Genomic DNA, 26,047 nt, shown 5'->3' with positions numbered 1-26,047 from the left:
GTTCTATCGTTATTTAAATACTGCAAAAATATTACTAGTGGCCTAAAAATTTTCGTCAAAATCAGATCATTTATATTTGAAAATTCATTAATGTGTAATCAGTGGAAGCAAAACATATCAATGGAAGTTTTTGCGTTTATACAACTATTATTCTATGATTAAGTCCGAATAGGTATAATATTAAAGTGTGTATTTTATAGTTGAATTAACACTCTTCTCTATAGACAGATAACACTCAACAACGTTTTATGAATGAAAACCATTGTAGCTCAGATGTCTTTTTTGATATTGACAACATTTAATTCGTTTTTCTCTTTCGTTTGATGACTGTTTCACTTTCCCGCAGAAAATAGGGTGTCGAATCTGTCCTATAACCTCCGATATATTTATTACTATTTAAAGATCGAAGATGAATCTTTTATGATAATTGTGGATTAATTCATGTAAAGGTTGTTCTAAGTGATGTTGTGTAAGATCGTTTGTGTTCTTGCGGTCACTCTGTAGCGTTTTAAAAAATTAAACATGGCCTCGAACCGAGGAATTCAGATCGGATCCGCGTGGTTCCAACGGAAGCTGAACTTGAGGCCGCAGCACCGGGGCGTGCACCTCGTCACTGAGGAGATCCTCAAGCAGGTGCCGGAGCTCTCGCAGTTTGCTGTTGGCCTCTGCCATATCCAGAGTGAGTATCCGTCAGGCCAGCGTTCTTGTCTTGCCGCCGTTGCTGCATCCCCGCCGACTGTCATATTTACCTTACTGGTACTGACGTGCTATTTTATAACATATACAAAGTGAAGTGGTATCGGCAAGTGTTGTGAAAGCCTGACAACGTGATCCACGCGCGGTAGCCAGCTGATCAATGGATGTTGTTTCCAGTAATGCACACATCGGCGAGTCTCGCACTCAACGAGAGCTGGGACCCTGATGTTAGAGACGATATGGAGATGATGCTCAACAAAATTGTGCCAGAGGGTCTCCCTTATCGCCACTCGTGCGAAGGTCCTGACGATATGGTAAGTGTTTGTTGTGCTAATCACTTGCTCCACACTTATATGACAGACATTACATTGCAGATTCATTTGTTTGTCATGTTAAACTAAGAACCACTACAGAACATTCATTTGTTTATGTAGTTCTTTCATGTCTTGTGATGAATCTTTATTATTTGATGCAATAACTAATGAGCCTGTAGTCATGATAGTTGATGTGTATGATGTTTCACATAACATCTAGTGTTTTCATATTGTGTAATGTCAGTATTTTTTTTTAATGATTTTTCACATAAATAATAATCTTGCTTGGAGTATTCCTTTTTTTAATTGCTTGTTGGAGAGAGAAGTGATACAAACGCTAAGCTGTTCAATTACATTTAAGTATTAACAAAGTAAAGTATTCCAATTAGACCTCATTATTAAAGTTAAGGTTAAATAATCATATTACTGCTAAAGTCTATATTGTAGCTAATGAGTTATAACCTTGGCTTGTCTTAATGATAATAGAGGTCAAATTCATTTATATTTGTTTTGTTTACATTAGATAATGTCATCTTTGTAGATGTAAACATGATTAAACTCTAATTAAAGTATTTTAACTGAATTATTGAGCACTGATATTCAAGTTGTAGGTATAAGGTTATAAGCATACGCCTCCTGTTTGGTTTCAAACTCTTGGGTTTGAACCCATGGCAAACACACCAATGCCTTTCCCCTAAGGTGTATCAAATGTTTATACAATAAATAACCTGCTTCTTCCAATGACTTTGTGCGGAGTGATTCCTTAAGGTTCAAAATACTATGTCTCAATCCATTTTAAAAACAAACTCAATTCAATAGACTCTATCAGAATAGATGTTATTTGCAAACTATGTTATTGCTTGTTGTAATAGGGAAGAGAGAGCTTTAAAATATTTACTACACATGGCATGCCTCGAAAACTGTCTTTAAAATATGACAGTTAATGATAGGCCAGAGCAACTCAACTACCTTATTTCAGCAGCTAACCATTGCCCAGCAGTGGGACAGTAATGAGGAACTAGTTTTAATAATTAACTGAAGTATTGCTTTACTTCCAGGTTGTTCCAAATTACTTTACACATGTACACATCAAAAATATAATATTTAATTTTGAAGATATCATCATTTTTATCACATCCTTCTCAACAGCAACAACATCTAACAAAACTGAATTATTTATACTATCTAGGATAGTTGCATAGTCATAGATCTATCAAGATATATTTACATAACAATAAGTAATGCTATATTCATTAAGTATGTATAAAGTTTTAGAGTTATAAACCTTCAATAATGTTAATTCTCTAATAATCTTTTCACACCAGTTACCTATTTTTACCTCCTTCATTTCAGTGTATAGTCTTTGAGCACACTATTTATTCTGTATTTTGCCTCCTGTATTCTAGGCTTTGTTAACAGAAATACTTTAGTTTACTCTTCCTTGTTATGGTATAGTTGACTGTTTACATTGTGGACAAAACTTAATATGTATTGTTATTGTTGCGCAGCCAGCCCATGTGAAAGCTTGTTTCTTGGGCTCATCGCTAACCATCCCCATCACAGACGGCAAGCTGAACCTCGGCACCTGGCAAGGGGTTTGGCTCTGTGAACATAGGAATCATGCAGGCAGCCGGAAGGTGATTACTTTATCATTATTTCTACACCTAAGAAATAGATCTTTTATGTGATATGCATAAAATACTTGTTTCCACCTTATTGTGATAAATGTGATGCTTGTTCAATCTCAAATATGCAGTGTTACTGTTATATTATGTAAATGGTTTTAGTTATGTGTACACAAAGCAAAGACCGTGCTACTATATTGGGTACATACTCCAAATGTACATATATGTATATTTTAGTTTACAAGGAATCTCTAGTAACCTGCCGTAATCTCCAACTATCTGTATATTTGCACGAAGATGTGTTTGATGGTTTTAATATATCTGTCTCAAGTATTCAGAAATTATGGGTCGATTCCACTCAAAAGAAATTTGTATATAATAATTAGATTAATGAGCATTGTATGTTTGATGCAGGTGGTAGTGACGCTGTCGGGCTGTCCGCGCGACTCCCCACTGTCTCCGGTGTCGGCCGCCTCGTGTTCCAGTTAGGAGAGGGGGGGGGGCGCGACCCCCCATACGCATTCGCACTCGCGCCCCTCCTCCAAGAGCATGCGGAGGTAAACTCCGCGCCAACACCTTTTATATCCCGCACCTAACATAGACGTTAGTTCTTACTCTTATCTTCGAGCGACAATATGTACATAAGATTAATATTTTGTAATGCATCGGGTGGCACCTCGCGCCGGTGGCGCCCGGCACTGTGTCGACTGAGGGCTCGGGCTCACATGTAATATAGCGTTATAGGAATTGAAGGCGCATCGCGCCGCGAGGAGCTCGGAGCCCTGCCCCCGCGCGGAGTGCCGCGCGATTACTGAAACCCTATTAATGTTACGTTCAGTCAAATTAATACTGAACCCGTTGAACTTGTACATAAGGTTTATGTGCGATGGTTTTAAAGTATACATAATGTAATTGTTGTTTTGTTATTGCAACTTGTCGATATAATGTACATAAATGACGCGTGGACGTTGTGACATTCCGCTTCGTAGGTTCGGTTCGTCGTTGAAGGGGTTCATGTGGCACCTACTTTTACCATTATTAATCATATACTATGTTAGGACAAAGTATGAGATAAGGAGTAATGATTTGGATGGATCAAATATTTTTCACTACTGCACTCGTTCAATATTTTCAACGTACACCGGGAGACACGTATATTTTTTAACATGGCAGCACGTTAGACATTTTTATGAATTCGGACACTCATTTTACCACACCAATTTTGTATGTAATCGCACTGGTTAACGGTCAGTTCGTGTAAGTTTTAAGAGCTGAATGTAGGTTTATATAGTTAAGTACTTTGTACGTGTACGATAGCTCCCTTCTCTCTCCGTGTTAGGTTAGACTTTATTAACGATTAGTACGTGGAACATGTCCATAGCTTTAATTGTGTCACATCCGTTGTATCAACGGGTCCTTTGCGGGATGACAATGAGCTAACATTTGGTACCACTAGTTCGTAGTTGTATATCATTACTCTTAAGATCATGTAAGTGCCTCGGATTTATGGGGTGGTCATGAATTAATTTGCAGACTCGTTCCGAGAAGGGTTCGCGAGTGTCGGTTTGTCTGGACCGTGCTGCTATCACGCTACGCTCACCAACCTCCTCAGTTGTGTTTCCGTTGATCTGTTGCGATACTTCAATACTTGCACACTATCTACAATACTACATGTTGCTATTGCGGACCCGATGATTTCCTTCATTACGGAATGTACTACGTAATAGGTTAAATGTTATTATTTCGCGACGTTTGAAAAGGCGTATGTGAATAGTCTTCCTATGTTAGTCCATCACTTATGAACAAAATTAGCGTAACGTGTCGGAGTAATGTAACTGGTGTATGGTGTATGTGAACGGTATTAGGGTATACAAACATCACCTTTATATCCGGCCACATCTTTATAATGTTAGATAATGTAATAAAATTATCGCGTAATAGGCTCCAAATTGAATCCAAATTTGAGCATAGTCATATTATAAATAGGTATCTGGTGGAGTAATCAGTAGCGGGTGTTTTATATATGATACGAGTGGTAGTGGAAATTACACAATGTAATTAATTCACTAATGTTACAGGGTTGAGAACCTTGTCGTTTACAGGAATTTAATATATTCATTCCATGTTCGACATTCCATCAACAGCGGGAGTCGGGCCCGGTCGCGTTCGGCTTTAGATGTACCATCGAGATCGCTTGTGTGGCACAATTTTACACTTGAAACTTAGTTAGGAGTTAATAAATTATAAATAGTAGGGTACAGTGATTGTGGCGTCGAGTAATATAAAGCGGTGTTGTCGGTGGCACCACTCGTTTTATACCGCGTTATACCGCGTTGTACAAAGTGTAGATGTCTCACATTCGTGGTACGGTTCATCTCATGGACGACTTAGACTTACTTCACTTAGGGAGCTTGTTGTACGTTCATATTCGGGCTTTTGATAGATTCACGTTAAACTTTACTATTTTTTAAGTTTTTTTAATCATATAGACATAGGTAATGTTTTTGGATTATCTAAACAGCTTTATAAAGCTTACTTATGCTTCAAAAATATATTGTTTATTAATTATCGATATAAATACTTTTATCTAATGCATGATCAATGTACTATGTAACATTTAATAGTTTTGCGTATTTCACTGTTTCATTTTACTGCTTTATCTTTATGTCATTGTTTATTGCTTGGTATAACTTTTTTGGATAGTATCCAGGGGTGTGTGCAAAGAGGTGGCTTAAGTGCTTTTTAACACATAATTAATTAAGGACGTGTAAATATTTTTTGCATTAATATAGTGTACATGTATATTTATCCATGTACATACAATCATAATGTAAAAATGTTCAAGTGCTATGTACTCACGTGTATGGGTGTTCTGTATGCCACTGCCATGAAGATTTGCCTATTTGTTATAATATTGTTTGTTTACATGTTCGATTTAATGTTTTCTTTATCATAATATAAAATGAATAAAGTACATACGATAAAATAATTTATAGTAAACAGATCCTACTAAGTAGATAAGTTTCTAAAGAGATGAGAAGCGACTGGTTCGCGTAGTTATAACTGACATTCGTTTTGTTTGATCGTTTGTGCCGGGCATGTTATGTTGTGCCGTGACCGCCGCGACCGCCGTGCTCAGCGGCCGCTGCGGCCTCGGGGCTCACCGTGATCATGTAGACTAGCGACGTCCCGTATTAGGCTGTTCACTAACAACGAATGTGTCTAGTGTTTTTACCTTTAAGTGGAGTACAACCCTCCATTCCAAGTTATACGATGATCCACAAACATGTACAACAATAATAACCGCACTTATATGACACAATTAGCCTAAGTTAAGACTTGTGTATCCGTTGTTCGTTTGTTATCTGATGTAACCGTGTATTTAGTTCCACGAGATATTCATTATATTGTAACTGTTCAGTATAAGGGCACGGACTTTTATTAACGTTGTTTACGTATTTAGTAAAACAGTAAGCATCATTCATTTGTTACATTAATATTAATTGCACATAGGAAAATGAGGTTGTAATCAGGATTAATAAAAATAATCAAAATGGATGACAAATAATTTGTGTGTATATTATTTAAGATCAATAATAAATATTATATGAATATTATGATTGTACAGTTGATTCACGTTTTTCTTAGAGGATCCTCGTCAGTTGTATATTGTTGGTTTTATGCGCTCACTTGTACGTGACGTTGGGATATCAGTCACGATCTAATTTGATTGTATCATATAACTTGTACAATATAAATATATAGATCCACGATTATGAAAGAGATTAAATATTTGCAAAAGTTAATATTATATGAGTTTTATTTCGTTTTCATATAAACACCACTTACATTCAGTCGTCCTACAAGAGATTCTCACACGGTAAGAACTTACACATACGTTAATTAGCTATAAACTACACTATTCATAAATTTATATTATTTGGTATCAGTTATTTAAATGTTGCACTCTCTTCGTCTGGGATTTGGTGAGGTCCAGGGCCTGCATCTGAAAACATAATTGTATTAATGATTGTGAAAAAGACCACCCTAAAAATTCTTGCTCATGTTAAGAAATACCGAGCTCGACAAAATCTGAATATCGCTCGGCGTGTTATACATAGTGCAAAGAAATACACGACTAGCACTCGGGTTCTGAATAAATGGCCTAGACAATAAGCACCAACATCAAAAAATCGTCTGAAGCCCATTATATGTCTACACTTACGATGACAAGTGACAACGGTCAACTTGTCTATCACGACTGCAGTCGTCTGGTTAAAGCAAAGTTTCGCTTTGCTAGCCATCAAAGAGCACATGCAAGGCAACAAACATAGTTCGGGTCGCTTTCACCGGGTATGGTGAAAGAAACTATTCATGTAGTGCTGGAGCTCGCTACGTTATGCCACTACAAGATTGGAAAGTAGAGACGAATTACCTTTGACTACAGGTGCAGGAGTAGAGTTTTTATTCAAGTTTTTAATAGTTCTTTCCATTCCAGTCACCATAAATCTGAAGTCTTGAGCGGAAACGGACATTTCACCGACGACGTGGTTCATGTTGGCGCCCAACTCGAACATTCGTTGTGAAATGCTGGCCACCTGGGACCAAAACAACGTTTAACATTTAATACATTCACACACGACCCATTTGCAGCTAGGTAAAGGTATATCCACTAGGTAAACAAGGACGCTTTTTTATAGCCGACTATTCTGTAAAATATTTATGAAATTTTCTTCATTCCGATATCAATTAATTCATGTTGCATTAGGTAAAGTTATAACAGTAGAAAAATATTTTAATGGACTAAGACATTAATTGCACATAATGTTTACATTGTAAATATATAAACGTTATGTCCTACTTGTTTACCTAGTAAGGGCACACCCTAAGGACATTGAACTTACGTCAGTTTTCATTTTGTTCATTGTAGTCGTGCTGCTATTAACGTATTGCTCCGTGTTTTCCTGCCGACATTAAATAAATTAGAACGCTGACCTGTCACTTTGGACACAAAGAAAATGTTATAATACAATATTTTCATATGCACAATAGTTTATGAAGATTTGTGTACTTACAGAAAATTTGTTCAAGGACTGTTGAGTCATCATGATCTGTTGGTGCATGATGCTGATCTGCCTCCATACTTGTGACATCTCGTCTTCTAGCGTCGAGTTCAAGTTGTTAAGTGCTAACGTCTGATTGTTTGTAATGGCCGTTTGGAGTTTGAGCAATCTGAGAAATTAATGTTTATTAAAAAAAATCATAATTATTTTGTAATGCATTTTAAAAGATTGAACAATTTTTTGTGTGCCTTTAGCCTAGGTACAAATCGTTCGGGAACGTTTTTCATGGTCGGAGTAAAACATACGCTACTTCAACCAAGGAGTATTTAAATGTTGCATTACTGACCTATTGTTGACAGTCTTGTCAGCGTCCTTATGTTGTCCTTTGATAACTTCGGTGAGTTGCATGATGATCTGCAGCACGACGGACTCGAGGCGTTTCTTCGTAGCGATCACATTGTCAGACGTCGCTTGAACTAATTCACTGCTTCTCGCCAACTGTGTGACCTGCGAGGGTAAAAAATAACTTGAAAAGTTCTCGTAGATTTTATACCAAAAAGCAAATTATACTGTGTCGCGAGTACACGCGAATGGCAATCGCACTTATCAGCAACCAAACTCTAGAATACGTGGCGTGCAGCTTGTTTCATTACCAATGCGATTCAAGTGGAGCGATCTTTAAATCGCTGGTTTTGTGGAGTGAGGACACCGCCTTATGGCACCTTCAAATGGATTGTTTATTATTTTGTCTTTTGACCGTAAGCTTGGCTGTAGTTTAAATATTAGTAAGTCGATAGATACCAGCTACATAACTACGGTAAGTATTATTTGAATGTTAAGAATGTTGAGTCTAGTACTCTTCAAAGTCCTCAAAAAATAACAATTTTTATGCAATTTGTTGTTATAAGTACCTCATTGCGTAGCATCTCGTAACTTCGTGATATGTCGCTGTAGGCGCGTTCTGTCATCGTGTTGCTCTCTGTGAGGCTTCCCTGAATATCCTCGTTGGTCGCCACCAGCCGGTCGCTCATCTCACGCAGTTTCGTCACTACTTTGTCTATGTCTGCCAAATATATTTTTGTAATTAGGTACTGGTTAAACATTCGCTAGACACTGATTAATTATTATTTCAACTACGATCAAACAGATACCACTGTATAATGTGTTGTCTATGGGTGTGTGTGTGTGTTCTAAAACATTCATCAACACTGTCCTGGAAAATCGTCAGACGTGGTTGGTTACATACATTGAATGATTATTTCTGATAAACTTCTTCAGAGATCAATAATTTATCGATACAAGAAAGATTGTGCCAAATTAGTATTCAGGTTATTTTTTTAAAATATTATACAGTGGAACAAAATCACTTTTACGCTGAAAATCGTGAGGAGTCTCAAACTGAAAATTCATACGATACGTTTTTGTTCCTAACCAGTTTCATTTTTAAATTTACATTGAAGGTGACTGCTGGAAAGAACACAAAAGTACCTTCAAAAACTTTTAATAGTTTATGTATGAGCAAAACACTTTTACAATGCAATTACTAAGTGATCTAGATAACATGTTTACTTAAAACTCCACCTGTTATAACGCGTGGGAATATCCATTTTATTAATCGGATTATATGGAATTCTTCATTTGAGTCCCGCGAGAATATGTATTACCTTTGTCAGCAATTATTTTATGTTGTTAACAATCGCATTACTTAAAATACTTCTGTTTGTAGTTTTTGTCGGTTATAAAATATAGCATCAAATTTATAAAATACTTAGGTATGGTATGTATTATTAGTACTTAGTAACTATTAGATACTTAGTTAATATTAAAAGCAGGAGAGTGAAATAACTTACGTTTGCCATTATTTACTGTTATCACATCCGTGGAGTTCGAAACGGCTTCAAGAGTCTGGTTGGTAGAACGGTAGAGATCAGCGAGTCTCGGCAAATCCTTCCACATGCTCTCAGCATCCGATAGCAAGTTCTGGATCTTCTTTATTTCCTTTTCTTGGCGTTCAATTACTGTGAAACAATAAATTACTTAGACAATGGACAAAAGAAATGTTTTCGTATCAATACAACAATGTCCAAATTTTTTACAATCGAGCTAGAGTAGTACGTACTTAGTCTGTTTTGACAAAATCGTCACTTATTTACATAAATAAATAAAATTAACCCATTAACTTCCCACTACTGGACAGGCAGGCTAAGGAATTAAGTCCATAATAGATTTAAACTTACTACTTACATTTTTCTTTTTAATTAACGTCTAATATTAAGAAGGAAAGAAGATACATTGAAGAGTCAATGTACAAAGTGATTTGTTCTGAATGTCATGTCTTAGTAGCCCTACCTTCGCTCATCCTGTTATGCCAGGCTTCATCGGCAGCAGCTACTTCATTGATGGACACGACATCAGTGGGCACGTTGTTCGCCGTGCCGTTGAACTCGTTCAGCTTCAGCTCGTACTTGTTCAGCAGCTTCTCTGCGTTAGTCATGTGTTTCTCGAAGGGGTTCATGTCGGCCGCCACGTCTAAGTATATGGCACGTAATGATTCCTGTAATACGATTATTGATATAAAGAAGTTGAAGTAAAAATAAGATCTTTTAAACCAGAAGATATTCCCATTTTGAATAAATAAACAGCTCGTTTGCAGAAATTTTATATACAAAGAATTTTATATACGATACGATTACAATTTTTTGTTCGTTTTACGGTCCCGGTTTGACCCTTGTACCTAATTAAGTATTGTTTTAAACGTACCTACCTTACCTTTACATTCAAAGTGTATTAAAGCTCACTCAATACTCAATCTTAGCCTTTATGGGGACATGTAACACAATAAAATAAACTGAAATAAAAGCCGGGATATTTAGATCATGCTCACCGGACTTAAACTGTTCTTAAGATTTCTTATTTCTTTGGTGACTGCGTCTATTTTGGCGCTAGTCGCGTCCAATCTCCTTTGAATGTCGTCGTTCACCGTCAAGCTGTTGTCTAATTCCGCGGGCGCTTTCTGCGCGGGAACTAGTGCCACTAGTGTCTTCTGAATACTTCCTAATGCATCATTTATCTTTGTCTGAGACGCCTTCTCACGTTCTTCTCTCTGAAATAAAACCAAACTGTAATATTCTTTCTTCTTAAAATATAAATAGTAGACTAATAAATATTTATTTCTTTATTTTGTGTGTTTTCCAAGAGATTGCTATGTATGTAAATAATATAGTGAATCAATGAAAGGTGCTCAGGCTCAGCATTGGTGCTTTCAGCTTTCAAACCAATTATTCTGCTTTTGAAATTATCTTAAACATTTAATTTATCTTACATATAATGTATTAGACTAATACGAACCTGTAAAAGTATAGTTTCGACATTCGACAAGCGGTCATCTAATCTAGATATCATGCCTTTCAGCGGTTCCAGTGCTCTGTGCTTTTTGTCCAGGTCTTTGAGCATTTTCTTGAGATGTTCGCCGAGCCCCTTCTCTCTCTGCTCGTGTCGTTCTAGCTTGTCCTCGGACATTCTGATCATGTGGACTATTGACAACATTGCTTCTCTTATATCTTCGTGTCTAAAACGTAAAATAATAATAAATAACATTTTGGCATTGACATTTTTTAAAATATAGGTAAGTAGTCGAAATAGAAATCGAACTCGAAATTTGCACCCATCGCACCTAGGACTTGCACTGTGCTTTGTTTTGCATTAATCAAATGTGTCTCATTAAGTAGGTTGTTTCAGTAAGTTGTAACTAAAATATTTCATAACAAAGAAATATAATTTCTTTGAATAACATTCATATACACAACAGTTTTTCAATTAATAGCAAAATTCAGTTTGAACTTTGTGGAGCTTCTTCACCTTGACCGGATTCCTTACAAATCGAAACATACTAGTTACGGTGAGCAATTATGTTGATTACTGTTTACATCGGGCTAAGTGATAAATATTTAACTAACTAATCGATTTCCGGTAATACGGCCGAAATTACTTATCGATTACTGCAATCCTGAAGGCAAGAAAGGGCCATTCATAAATACCGAATGCTGATTTAACTTTTTAAAAGAAAGTTGTGTAATTTCAAAGTTGTCATTCATAAAGATACTTATTAGGTGTATATAAGTACGTATACGCACATTTTGGAAAGTAGTCTATCAAAGACAAAATAAGCGTTCTCATAACGTCCATAGGTGACGGGTGTTTGTCTTATTTCGTCAGGTCAGGCATCCAAAAAACAAAAAACCGTAAGATTTCCGCATATCATACTAGCTAGTTTTTTTTAGATTAAATCAATATTTAATTTTATCTAGCTTTTAGAGCTCTTGAGCTCAACGCTCTTGGATTCCGGATGTTGATGAAAAGAAACACATAAATAGATATCAATACGGTAGTCACCGACTTTATCTCTTTACGTTTGAGTTCCTAATTAAAAGATAATTTAGTTTTCTTTTAAATCTGTCTTAAACCTTAATAAAGAGTCTACTTCAGTCTTTAACTAAGTCGTAATTTTGTAATATTTCGAAGGTTCATTGTACTATTAGCGACATTAAAACAACGCTACCTAATTGGAACTAAAATAAATCTACCTACCCATTTTTGTCTAAACTGGTTTCACGAATTAAGTGGGTGGTTGTCGATGACTGGACTGTTTAGCTAAACAAAGCTTTATGTACGACGTTAATGAACGTTAGGTAACTACTAAGTATGTTTTCGAAGAAGGATTGGGCAATAATGATAACTCCAAAAAGTAATTCTATCTTTTTAAACGATGCCATACAACAAGAGTTATGGCATTTTTTCCATGAGACACGAACCTACGACATCCTGGCAAAAGCGAGTTGAAAATCTTCAGCACTGCGGCATTGTTCTTTAATTTGTTAACAAGCTGTTACAACTATTCCGAGGCAGGTTACCGTACTCCTAAAATACTACGAAATGCAGAAACAAGAACTAGCGCAGTGTATTATTAATAGCTCTCAAGTTCTAGTTATTATACTGCACTCAGCAGTCAGCACTGTGTAATAACATCCTACAGCTGAGATAACAGTACCTATGCATTTTACTAAGACTATCTCTCTTTTGCCATTTTGAGGATGTGCCTTTCTAGATTTGTTGAGACTAATTAGAACGGCTCTTTACTTTTGTTTAATTAAGTGATAGCTACAAAATTATGTCTAGACTAATAATAAAAATATGAGTAGGTAAAGTTTCAAGTTTCACATTTCAGTTCAAATATCCCAAAATTAGCGCAATATGCTACAAGTATAGAGCAATTTACAATTTCCGTTTTAATTTGTTCCGGAATAACTTAAATTATGAGATCATACATTAGTTTTAATAAATTTTATTCCTACAAACACGATCGTAAAAAGATGGAAACCCGCAAAGCGTATAAAATCTAATTTCAAACTTTAATTGAGTGATCTATTCATAGAACATCAATCAGTACCTAAATAGAAATGGTTTTATGTTGTGGACTCTTCCTAGCGAACCGTTTAATGAAGATTTATGGGTTTCCATGCATTATCTCACCACGCACTTTGGTTAGAGATAGCATTAATATTTGAAGATTTACGACTAGAACCACAAGTGCATAAGAGGGACAGATTTCAAAAGGAGTCGCCATAAAGTTTATTTCCTACTCGATATTTCTAATAAAATAGCCACTAAACATGGTAGGCAATAAATTCACAATTAAGTACTTATCTTTTAGTGTTTTTCAAAAGATTTTACCCAATGAGAACTTACTAGGTGTGTAGTTCTGGTACAAAGGAAAATCTGAGGTGTGTACGGACACTGGACCCAGGAAATTAGTTCTGACCGCAAAATATCGCAGTTCACGCAAAATACCGATTATTGCCTCGTAAACAGTTTCTCGTTTGTTTATTTTACAGTTCAACGAGACTAATTTTATATTATTTACGGCCAATAAAAATGTGCAATGTTTTGGACACAATGACCTGCAAGTAATTTTAACTAAGCCTCAAAAAATATAAAGTTATTATGATGTTATTTTCTTATTCTTGCTCATACAATTCTTTGTAAAAAGGCACATTGTCCAAAAATGTGCACCTTTTGGAACACTTTTCGAGTTAGTACGCGGTTATTTAAGCTCCACAAATATTTCAGTGTGTAAACTTGTGGGGCCAGTTTTAAAGAATTCGTGAAGTCTGCATTGCGACTACCTTTGTATGTATCTGCATTCAATATACGCTAACTTTTTGACGCATTGTGGTGTTACAAAGGACTTTGAAAGCCTGCTTATGTGCAAGTGTGTACTTACGTGAATTCCCGGCAGTGTGTGTGTGGGGCCCACAACAGTAGCGCGATGGCGACCCACCATAGTCTCTGGGGACAAGTGGCAACTTTAATAACTTGAATATTAACGAATGCCTAAACTAAGTCGTGACTACTCGTGACTCGTGAGCTATGATGAGCTCATAGTGTATGGTGTTTTATTCATGCGATACGATCGACAACACTACGCCTAGCCTCTAGCTCACTGCGTAAAAGGTGTCGATGTTGAATCTTTATTAGCAATTTGCGTAAATGTCTAAGCAAAGTGAATTCTATTTATTCAATGTATTGCTGAAAGGGAGTGGAAATAATTAATACTTATCCAATTTTCACATGATTGTTCTTTCTTTCTTGTTACATAAATACATACGTATACAAACTTTAAGTATTTGAAGAATCTGTTAAAATACATAATGTTGTTTTGAGATCGATTGCTGCAACAATCTTTGCATTCCTAATCGCAAATTTTTTACATGTCAGTACTACTTCGATGAACTTTTAAATGCTTAAACCATCACCTTTATACACAGAAATATGAATCACATCACAGCTGTACTGTTACATCGTTCATCCAAACAGACCTCTCTCTATTTGCATTATTCATTAATGTTCAACTTAAGGGGCTTATCTCATCTATTTTGTAATGTAGAGAGACTTTGATGTCACTTTTTTACGGGACGATTGTCGTCCGCATTAATACCCTGACTTCTAACGTACCTAATATCTTTCTTCCTGCTTATGATTATTTTTAATGCGGTTGTGTTATACATAGCTTTCAATTAGAATATCATCTTGTTATTTATGATACACCAATTTCTTTACTGTATTTAGGTACTCCGAACCTTTATCAGTCTGCATTTGTGTCATACTTGGTAGACTTAATTCATGCTATGAAATTAAGCTGTGTACTTAATGTTGTATTATGATTACCGTAATTAATTAATAAGGGATTTCAATTAAGTAGTTATTGACCGTAAAGCTCTTGTTGAAAAAAAAATGCAACTTAATAGTTAGTAATACAAACAGTTGACTCATATAAGTAAGTATCAATCAATGACAAAATAGTAAAAAAAACATAATAATTGAAAGTCTAGACTATTCAATTGACCATTTTTATTATTGTATAATACACTTAACACTGTTAAACATTGGACATTGAACGTATATAAAGTAGCCCATTTATATGTCATTTCATATGTTATTAGTTTAGTGTCCCAATAATCAATTTGAAACGACGTGTTTTTGAGCATACCTCTACCGTAAGTTGCGGATTTCTATGATCATGTCATTTTGAAACTGTTTTCAACGAGAAAAACCAGCGTCGGTGGCGGTTACATAAAAGCCCTACGAAGTAAGCGTGTCAGCGTCTAAATATGATTTAGTAATGAATAATTGAGCGTAAAGCGGTCGCGATAATGTGACCCTTCACGTGTCGTCACGGTTATCTCGCCCACTGCAATCGTTTGAGACTTGTTTACTTAGTTTAAACATGCTATCATTCATACGTTGGCTAGATTACATTAAATGAATCTATGCAAATACAACTTCTGTGGGGTCTGCCTCACGTGTGTGTTATGTAAATATGGGACAAAAACGTGTTGTTTAGGATGACAAGCTTTCAGGGCGTTTAATGTATTGTCAAACGATGAATGTAATAAGTCGGTAGAGGGTTTTCTAATAATATAATAGCTCTGTGTGTGGTACATACAAAATCATAGTACGACCAAGTAAAAACCTGTATTTAAATCTAGTTACATGTTATGATATGTCAAATAGAAACGTTGACTTGTGTTGTGATGTTTTTTGTGTGTGCAAAGTCGTGGGAGTTAAATGTGAAACTGTAATCCTCGTCGATATGGATGTGTGAATGCGTCATTCACTTTCTAGCTGTTTCAAGAACCTTTGTGCTAAACTGTTACGTACTATTCTAAAACTGGCCAGCGGTTCTGAATATAAATGAAGTGCAGCCACGAATTCGGTCAAACATTCTGAAGATGTTTTTGTTTTAATGCTAATGAATGCTTCAGATCTTATTGTTGTTTGTAGATCAACTAATAAATTTTGCTGTTCTATGCACATCAGTTGCTAAGATCGGTAAGGCTGGAGGCGTTATATAACTCTATTCGTAGGTATGTATATTATCAAAAACAAAGTCTAATTAATCAAAAGTCGTCTCGCTCTTCGCATCTTTGAGGTTTGCACCTAGAACGTTAAAATAAAAGATCTCCAAAGATTTTACTCAGAGACTTTAAGAACAAGACTGACTTTCAGGCCATCAACAAGACATTCGAGGCAATTTGAAGAAGCAGAAAAATACTCCTTATAAAATATTAAACACCGATACATTTTCGCTACTAATGATTAACTTAGGTCGCCTTAATTATGTCTAATAAATGGTCATTCGTTTAGAAAGACAGATAGCGTTGAAAACTAGAGGTAATACGGTCAATTAGTTTAATTAACTAGCTTAAACGAGAACGGATATGTTAAAAATACATGAGCTTTAGCATTTCTAATTAATTTTAATAACTTCCAATCTGTATTCATTTATATTCGACCAGTTTTATATAAATTTTTGATTAAGCGCATTGGGTTCATATTTCCACCGTTCCACGATCAAAATTAAACAAGGTTTGAATAAATCACTTCGTAATAAGCAAAGATATCATACCGGTAGTATGTTACAGATGTAACAAGACTTCAATCGGACACTTCGTCCCCGTAGAACGAAAAGTCATTAAGTAACAAAATGTTCAAAATCGACTTATAAATACCAATAAAATCAGTAATTTTTTCTCCATATTTCTGTCTTACTCTCGTATTCATAACGTAATTATTTAGAAAAATGTAAATCGCGAGACTTAATTAAGTACATTATTTGATTTGTGACAGTTGAGTTACAAGTAACTAAGTCACCTGATTACTTTTTCTCTTCTTTGTTGAAAAAGATACTTACGCATTAAAGTCCCTTATCTACTTTTTCCGCATTACTCCCTATAGGCATGTCTTAAAAAATAGTAATGCGAAAACTCATCAAAGTGACTTAGTAATTTTATTGTATGTGATATTTTGTGCGAAAAGTAACTAACTACCATTAATTATTTTTCGAGCTATATTATTTAAGACCAGACGTTTAAAAGAAAAAACGACAACTAACTATAGTGTTCTGGTTAATATTTTCCCTGACTGTAGATGACATAACACATTAGAGTATTATAATTAAAATGTTTTGGCTACTTTTCACTCAGCAAAAACACTACTAGATGAAAGGTTGGTAACTATGTCCCGTGATACGATGCTACTTAGTGAGATTACGCCCTTTGACCTTAGGACCCTCGCCGCGCCCGCGCATTATTGCAGTCACTCGCAGAGGCGTATTTTAAGATGGCGCGCCCTGGGCTCCGCTAGCTTTCCGCCCCATCAAGGAATGAAAAATCTAAACTTTATTTTCATTTTTAACAAATTAGTTTTTTACATTGTCCTGATCAATTTTATTTATTAAATCGGCTTTAATCGACCTTCACCTCCTCTGGGCAGGCTGAGTCGTCCAGATCTGTAATGCTCAGTTCCGCGGTCTTTGTGGGCCTGGACACTCGGAAGGTGTCCTCCCCGATAACTTTCCTCAATTTAGAGGCCAGGGCATCCGCTTTTCCGGTCCCTGACCCCTGGGAGCTCAACATTCGAGCTCCCGTAGCCGCAACCCCGAAGCGGACTATTTCATTGACGGCTTGGTTTATTTTGTCCTTTGCGTCCCTAATAATGTCTCTATATGTCGCACCGCTTTTTGCCGCCTTCAGCTGCAGCTGGTGCCCGAAGATTGGGCGCCTTCTTCTTCCTCCTTCTTTTATTACAGAATTGATGAGTATCTAAACGACAATAGCTCTTGGGAATAGTCGCTCGCTTGATTAGGATTCTTTGAAATTAGGGAACTTTGCCATAAATTGTATAAACTCAGTAGCAGTAGGTCTAAATATTGTAAAATATGGGCACTTAATGATGCAAATAGGTGATGTTACATACAATTTGATGTTAATCATAAAACTGACACTTTTTTTCTTTTATATTGTTCACAACCAATGTGCTCACTTGTTGCCCATATTCTTATTATCACATGCTAGTAGGTGCTCCCAACATACGATATGATCGGAGACTAATAAATAACCGTGAGTTTCTTGCTAGCTCTTCTCATAAGGCTTGACGTTCCTGGCAGCGTCTTTGAGGGACTTTATAAAGGTCACCCTTGAGGTGACCGGATTTGTCGGCCACCTCCACCACTGCCTAGTGGTGAGTGAGGATGGTGTCCGCCAGCTGGATGGTGCATTTGTCCTTAGGGTCATTGTCTGACACTTGCTAAAACTGGGCGTGCTCCGACCCTCCGCAACTATGCTATGCAGTCAATACGGCTGGGCTTCTTGCCCCCGATCTCCTCGGGTTTGAGCTTCTCGCCTCTCCCACTTACATCATTTGGGTTCGTTTTCAAATTTATATTATCCAAACAGTTCCCGCGAATGTGGTGGCAAGTATCGTTCCACCGAGGTAGAGGCCCCATAATCCGGTGACCCTTATACTACTGGAGGGCGGGAGGTGCCCCAGTGGCCGCTTGCGTCTGGTTTTTCTGGCGCGGGGGTCCCCGCAAAGCGAATGAACTCTGACCACGCAAAGCCCCTAAAGGGGGCGCCACTGCTGGAGTTACTCGGGATTTTCACAGAGGTGGTCTCCTCGCGACCCAGCCGGTTAAGGCAAGGCCCTCGGTCAAGGATGGACGGATTTACGATAACTGACGGTTGACGAGGGCGGCAGCGGCCTGGCTCTTCGTCAGCTCGGGGCAGTGTGAGTGCCTACTGAGCCCGTCCTCCCACTGACGGCTCACCTGTCCCGCACCTGTGTCCTCTGCAAACAGAGGGACACGCGCAGTAATTTTTTGTTACTCGCGATCACTGTTTCCCCAACCTTTCAATTCTACTAAGCCCCCTCACCCCGACGAGATGCAGACCCAAGAGAGGAAACCGGCCCGGGCTATAGCCCTTCTAGCCCTAGGGTAAATACACCCCTGCAAGGAAAGATTTGTTAAATCTTTGTGTCAAAAGTGTCATACTAAGCGAACTTTATCCTTGGTATGAATCTTTACCTGTTAGTAACGATGTGTTGGATAGGCTATGTGAGCCTGACGTCACTTAGCTCGAGGAAGAAGAGGAAAATGATGTGGCTACATCATTAATGCTGTTCTATTGATGATTTTGTAACGTGTTCTTGTTCATTATGTTTTAATTAGGTTTTGTATACTTAAAGACAGTTTTTTTTCAATAAATGTTGCCTAAGAATGTTGTTTTACTTTTATACTTTTCAACTGATAGGACACTAGTTTTAAATTAGGCAATAAATTAATAAATAAGCAAAGTCTATTTAGTTGGGTATTTTATTTAGACATAGTTATGTAAAATATGTTTTACTCCTAAAATAACTAAGTGATTTTAGTTACTAGTATAATATTTAAATGCTGATGCGAAAACTAACTAACTACATGTGAAAAGTAACTAAGTGACAGATAAATAGGAAAACCTTGGGGTAAAACAAATTATCCTTTACAGTTAATAATTTATATACTATTTTCGTGGTTTAATACATATAACATATACTTAATTAATATATCTTCAAAACAAAACCTTTCATGCATCGATAACTAATCTCCGAAAAAAGTTATATTTTTTTTTGTCATTTAAGACATAAAACACCTCGTATCTCAAAATCACTTAAGTGTTAGTTAGTGATTTTTCGCTCTACGGGGACGACTTGTCTACGATCAACCGACGATTAAAACTCATTTAAGTATATAAGTACTCTACTTTGAGTGTTTCCATTCATAGAGTCGATTAAAAGGATCTTGAACTTGCTTACCTTCATAATCTCATCAACAATTTAACTTTAAAAAATTAAGACAAACAGTCCACTATGATATAAATATTACGATAGGGTAAAAGCTTTTTCAAAATATTTTTTTACCTACACTAACACGTGTAGACAGGTTAGAGGTGAAAATACTAGAGTCATGGTAAAATAACAATAAGTATTTTGAGTTCGTACTAGCAAATTGAGGCAGTCAGTTAATCTAATTAATCTGCGTTTTGGCAAAATCAAAACACAAAACAACAAAAACAAAACGTTCCTAAATTAATTCAATATTAAATATTGTTGTAATTGAGCTATTGTAGGTCGTGCACACATCACTGGATATGTACAATGTAGCGCATGACTTGACCCGCAATAAAAGGAGGTCTAGTCTTAATGTCACCGGTGTCTGAGCTAACGATACATCGACGCTTGATCAACGTTACAATTGCAACCTAATTCCCTCAATTGACTAGTAAACAGTCGCAGACGAGCGCAGGTGACACACAATGTTTTAATTATAGGACATTAACATTACGATAGCAGATACTACTGGCTACTTACAAGGTATTTGCACTTTTTGCTAGTGTTTGTGTTAAAAAATAATGTCACGGGATAATGATATCTGCTGTTTTGAACTTTCAAGTTGCAACGAATTTTTAATTAGTTATTTGCACAGTTAGATAGCAAATACCTACTGTAAAAAGCTTTGTAAATTGTCTTGTTCATCGATACCTACGTGAGATTGTACCAAGTAAATAGCGCGCATGCAATTAAAACAGAATATTAAATCTAATAAATAAAATAAACACATTACGACTAGTATTTGATATTCTAATTGCAAGATTGTTACTGCTGCTACTACTAGGTACTTAACTTATTTACTACTTAGTCATTTGATGATTATCTTATTGATTTTATCATAAGATTCTTCCTATATTGATTATTATCCTACGTATTATGGTTCTCTGTTATGAGTTTGTCAGTAAACAATACAATATATTTAAATCCCTTTTGTTTCGCATTACAGACTCTATAGCATATATTTAAATTAATGATCAATAAACACAACGGCCTCAGCTTTAATTCTATTATCATAAATTAATTGCATTCCAATGAAAATGAGTTAGATAGAGTTACTGATGAGGCTATAAAGTAATTCCTCAATAAAATCTGTAATTTACATAACCTGTAGGCTGTATTGCATCCACGTAACAGCTGGTGTCCATAAATATACCAATAATCATTAATAGAAATGATTTTATTTCATTAATCATTAATCCCAGTGGGCGCCTTTGATCGAGTGAAAAACATGTTTGTATTTTGTGATCATTCTGTATAAATACTTAGTTAAAAAATTATTAACCACACTATATTGCCCTCATTTATGACAAGCGAAGAAACAAAAGAAATGGAATTTAATCCCAGTTCCTAGTATTCTGACAGGAGATCCACTGTTGTACAGTCAAATACGTACATCTGCAATTTGTTTTTAAATCATCAGTAAAACTTTTCTTCGCGCGTAAATTAGCATTAAGAGGCTATTAATTTGAGAGAAGAATGGACGGAAACGAATGCTTGCGCACGTACCGTACTCACCACTCATTATAGCCAGCTTCTAGGGAAAGTTATATTGAACGCTCCTAATCTTAACTAGGTAGGTACTAGGTACCCAATATCGAATCCAGTTCTGCTAAAAGCGCAATTAGAAAATGTTTTCATTTCTGCTTCCTTTACAATCGTAGGTATTCCTATGAGAAAAATAAATAACTAGCAACAAACATTACCGCGAAACGGCCTCAGTCATAGATAAAATCAGTGTTGTCAACACATTCATTCAGTATTATCTTACGAGTAAATATACATTGTTTAGCATTAACTTGACCCAATGAGGGTACAATAAATATTCCGTAAGTATCTATCTATTACAATACGATAAATTATATTGTGAGTTGACTCGATTATGAACCTGTCGTGGGTATCAATATTAGGGACAGCTGTTACGAATTTATGATTATAAGTTCAATTGAAATGAGACCTTCGTCTGTGTAGTGGCAGTCCGTTATGGGGGCTCAAATTATTTCGGCCATAGATCTTCAATCGATGCAACTGTGGGATGTTGTAACCGGTCAATAAAATCATCATTTTTCATCGTTTAAGTGCACCTTTAGTAGATGTGGCAATCGGACGCAACTAGTGAAAGTCATAGATACTCATTGATTTTGTATATTGATACTCAAATAGTCATAATACGTTTGGATTTTGACATCAATATTGCGTTTGGTATATTTTATTCATTCATGTAAGACACACGCACATAAAACTTTGACAAGTTTGGGTAATGAGAAAAAACCAAAAGGTAGAACTAACTAGTAAATAAATAGGTATATGTAAACTATGTAGGTAACTCCGTAGGGCTTTCAGCAAAAAGTAAAGACATCAACGCATTTGGTACCCAGGTACCTACATAGGTATGATCTGGTCAGTCTGAGATCGTGGTCTGCGGAGTTAGAAATTAGACCTGACTACTAACAGCGATGAAGCAGATTTAATTGTTTGTGTTGCAAAATTAGGGGTTAAGGGTTGAGGGGGGCATATTTTTTTTCCATAACTATCAGTCTCATCACAAAACTTGTTTTTGAAAAAGCTCAACTTAACGACAAAATTATTCTTTGACGGTTCTAGGATATGTACCTACGTTTAGTACTTAATACGATATTTATGCTTTAGTGAGAAGATTAATGGATATAATCATAATATTATAGTAATCAGATGCATGGCACAGGCCATGTTTAACTATTCAATAACCAGTGATTACTGTAGCTATCTATTATTTAGTACGTAGATTTGCATATCAGGATATAAGACCATGTTGCAGATAGTCAGCCGGTTTGTGATGTTTACTACAAGTAATTGCTTAACATTAACTACTAGTTTAGTCATTATTAACAAGTTAACTCGCCGGTAATCCACAGAGATGATGGGCAGAGAGAGTGCAACCACAGGGCTTATTATAATAGCACTAGATTTTCACTGAAGCTTGTCAAATTGATAAAAGTATGCAACCCATGACGTCACGGTATAATTAAACCAAAACTTTTTTATTTTTCTGATCTGATTATTTTATTAATACACAGTGAGATAACAGGGAAATACTTAAGAAAATAAAGTATTAAAAATTAAGACATTTCACTCCCTTCCAATTCAATGAAAAAAAACATCTATTTTTAATTCACTCGTCACATTTTTAAGTAAAGTAAAGTCAGTAAAGGAATACTGCCCAAAGGATATACTTACCCAGTAATAAAGTGATTAACGTATCATTAGGTGCTTATTAAGAGTTATGTATCCTGCTACTTAAAATTCAAGTTAACATATCCATATTTGTAGTTAGTACAAAGGTACCTATTTAAACCTTCAATTTCGTAAATACTGATTAAGTTGAATGATGATTATTGGGACACATTAAAGCTCTCAGGTCTCTGCCTACCCCTATAAGAGAAAGCCGTGATTTTATGTTCCTATGTATGAATGTAAGCAGGTACTTTAGGTCTCGGATCTACAGTCTCTACTACGATAGCGAACTTGTGATAGAATTAACTATTAATAATTTTATACAAGGCTCCAGACACTACCTTTAGTTATTTAATGGAGCGTTGGAGGTTCCGCCACCTAGCCGTCATTAGTTCGGAATGTCCACACAAAAAATAACACGCTTGCTACTGGAATTTAAGAAGTGTGACATATCTACATAACCCTTTAAGTAAATGTTATATATTTACGTTATACTTAGTACCTTGAAAAGCTTTTACTATGAAGAGACATATTTTTTATCTAAATCCTATCGCTTGCTTTCTTTTCCCTGCAACATTTTTTATTTCAGGGGCTGACAATTAAAATACTTACATAGATTTTAAGCTGTAGTAGAAAATAAAAAGTCGATATGCTATCTAATTTGCTTAATTGGAGAAAATTAATACAAAGAGTCTTGGCATTTTTCCACCATTTCCCAGTATCGACGAGATTGTTGTTGATTTCAAAGCACGTTTGTTTTAATCCGTTATATAAATCCAAATTCACATAACCAAACATTAAGCTAAAAATTGAGCATTCCATCTTTCAGAATTTTCTTTACGGTCTATTTTTCCAACTTTCAACTTACTGGTATAATAACTTACCTCTTTGCTTATTTTACTTGTAGAACTATTAAGAACTTCCCCATTTACATAGGAACAGGCACTCTATATAGTTAATGAACAGTCCACAAAATACAATCCTTATTCACTACACCGAGATATAATACGACGAGATACACCGCATATGCTGTGACATGTGGGTCAGGAATCGTTTCATATGTATGTTTAGCACACGGTTCGGGCTACCTAATGCCAATACGTAATCCTATTTTAAAGTAAACGTCAGACAAAGCGAAAGGAGTTTAGGCTTGGAGCCTTGGCCGGAATCCAGGCAAGTCATGCAGACTGACAAAGGTTTATGGCGCGTGTTACTCATTACCAACTCGGTTTGGTTCGCGCGACAGATTTTCCGCAGTGTTAACGGCTTTTGTATCTAATTAGCGCAACTTTGTTTCCATTTCTCTATATATACACAATTGTCTGTGTGTAGTAACTTGGTTTCTGCATGTGTCAATGTTTTTATACAATCAAGTAACGTGCTTAAACAATCTATTGATAACATACACATTCGTTTCTCTATATGTCTATACATATCAGTTCAATAATAACCACTAATTAATTAGGTACCTAGATATCGAAGCGGAGATACCTATTTATGAAGGACTACCTAGTTCCATTGAATAAATCTGACGCAATGAACTAGATCAACTCGTTTGTAAACAGTTAGTGATAACATTGAATGAAACTGCTAGCATAAATAGTACAAATTCGAAACATCACCATATTTGGTTCAATTATCGGTTTCAAAATAAACAAATAGACGGTAATAAACGACGCGTGCGCAAAATGCGTCGACGTGTAGGTGCGAAAAGCCCTCGTTAATGCAACACCTTGGGGCAATAAACTTTCGCATTGATGGGCAATGGCTACTGGACAATCGTGTCAAGTGTAGCTTTACCACAATCACAATAAACTTGTACCCTTTATCTAAAGAAATATCTTGGTTTAAATGTGAATCGTGGCGCTCTAAAAGTTAAGTGAACCGAAATAATAAGTTCGGTTAGTAAACTGCTTACGATTGAACTTTAATACTTTTATTGAACTCTACAACTGGTCTGATAAAACTTATCTTAATAAACATATTGATGAACATACTGGTACGTATTATTTTCGTTAGACTTGTTACTTTTAAAAAATAACTGCTGTCGTCAATTCAACGCCGATAGCTTTAAACGATCTACTAGGTAGGTGCTAAGTTTTAAGCTCTAGGTAGAGTTTATCGGGAATGGATTCCTTACGTAATGATATCTACATAACTATAGAGATGCACTTACGTAGTTTTCTCTAAACTTTGGCTATTCTCATTGAAAAATTATGTATTTCCTTGGGGGGTTTTGCTTTGTATTTTTTCGTGTAAGCACAAATTATAAGTATAAGCTTTGCGGAAAATCTTCAAATTATCAAAATTAATTCTAGTCAATAGTCTGTTAATATTATTTATGTGCGACTATCGAAGACCTATGACATTAACTATTCATTGAAAATATAATCTCATTAAAGCGGTAATGATCATTTGCGACACGTTCGTGTCGTCGTTATTATAAACGCATCTCGACTAGGAGACACTTCGTCTATTGAAAAAATAAATAAAAGGATGGACTCACCGGAGTGTATATCGCCATGTCGCCCTTTTAATTATAAATAAAACTAGGAAGCACCCTTTGTTCGTTTTAGTGTAGCACCGGGACGTGCGCGGAGATGTGTGTAAATATGTGCGAGTGCGGGACTGCGCTGTGTGCCCGCGCGCTGTCCGCCACCAACTGACGATGAACTCGGGTGCGCCGGCGCCGGCTACAGGCTCGCGGTACTGCGGCACTCACGGTAGTCGCGGTGCACGCGTGCGCCTGTTTATAATGACTTATTGACGTATATTTCGATCAACATTCCAGGGGATGAGAGGCTCGTATTTTTGGACACTATCGGTCAATCAACGCGGCATTTGTTAATCCTTAAAACGATCACAAGTGCTTCAA

The 26,047-nt window shown here is 36.2% G+C and overlaps 2 protein-coding genes across 2 annotated transcripts; one reads left to right on the top strand and one right to left on the bottom strand.

Moving 5' to 3' along the window:
• The first annotated feature begins 303 nt into the window (after positions 1–303).
• LOC142979584 (UPF0047 protein YjbQ) lies at positions 304–6,441 on the top strand. Its single transcript, XM_076124594.1, has 4 exons — positions 304–679; positions 874–1,010; positions 2,519–2,647; positions 3,050–6,441. Exons 1-4 carry the CDS (start codon positions 523–525, stop codon positions 3,122–3,124), a joined length of 498 nt encoding a protein of 165 aa, XP_075980709.1. The 5' UTR covers positions 304–522; the 3' UTR covers positions 3,125–6,441.
• Positions 6,190–25,870, bottom strand: LOC142979583 (uncharacterized). The gene is made up of 12 exons (XM_076124593.1): positions 25,679–25,870; positions 13,979–14,043; positions 11,047–11,266; positions 10,583–10,801; positions 10,048–10,252; positions 9,549–9,716; positions 8,610–8,761; positions 8,045–8,205; positions 7,711–7,867; positions 7,540–7,599; positions 7,071–7,233; positions 6,190–6,641 (listed from the first exon to the last, which is right to left on the bottom strand). Exons 1-12 carry the CDS (start codon positions 25,694–25,696, stop codon positions 6,586–6,588), a joined length of 1,644 nt encoding a protein of 547 aa, XP_075980708.1. The 5' UTR covers positions 25,697–25,870; the 3' UTR covers positions 6,190–6,585.
• Positions 25,871–26,047: the final 177 nt, after the last annotated feature.

The sequence above is a fragment of the Anticarsia gemmatalis genome, chromosome 16, assembly GCF_050436995.1.
Source record: "Anticarsia gemmatalis isolate Benzon Research Colony breed Stoneville strain chromosome 16, ilAntGemm2 primary, whole genome shotgun sequence".
Classification (NCBI taxonomy): domain Eukaryota; kingdom Metazoa; phylum Arthropoda; class Insecta; order Lepidoptera; family Erebidae; genus Anticarsia; species Anticarsia gemmatalis.
This window is presented reverse-complemented; position numbering and strand designations above follow the sequence as displayed.

Coding starts and splice junctions, on each gene's coding strand:
- LOC142979584 (XM_076124594.1), top strand. CDS start 523: ATGGCCTCGAACCGAGGAATTCAGATCGGATCCGCGTGGTTCCAACGG. Junction 1,011..2,518: donor GCGAAGGTCCTGACGATATG/GTAAGTGTTTGT, acceptor ATTGTTGCGCAG/CCAGCCCATGTGAAAGCTTG. Junction 2,648..3,049: donor ATCATGCAGGCAGCCGGAAG/GTGATTACTTTA, acceptor TGTTTGATGCAG/GTGGTAGTGACGCTGTCGGG.
- LOC142979583 (XM_076124593.1), bottom strand. Junction 10,802..11,046: donor TCGAAACTATACTTTTACAG/GTTCGTATTAGT, acceptor GTTTTATTTCAG/AGAGAAGAACGTGAGAAGGC. Junction 10,253..10,582: donor TTAAGAACAGTTTAAGTCCG/GTGAGCATGATC, acceptor ATCGTATTACAG/GAATCATTACGTGCCATATA.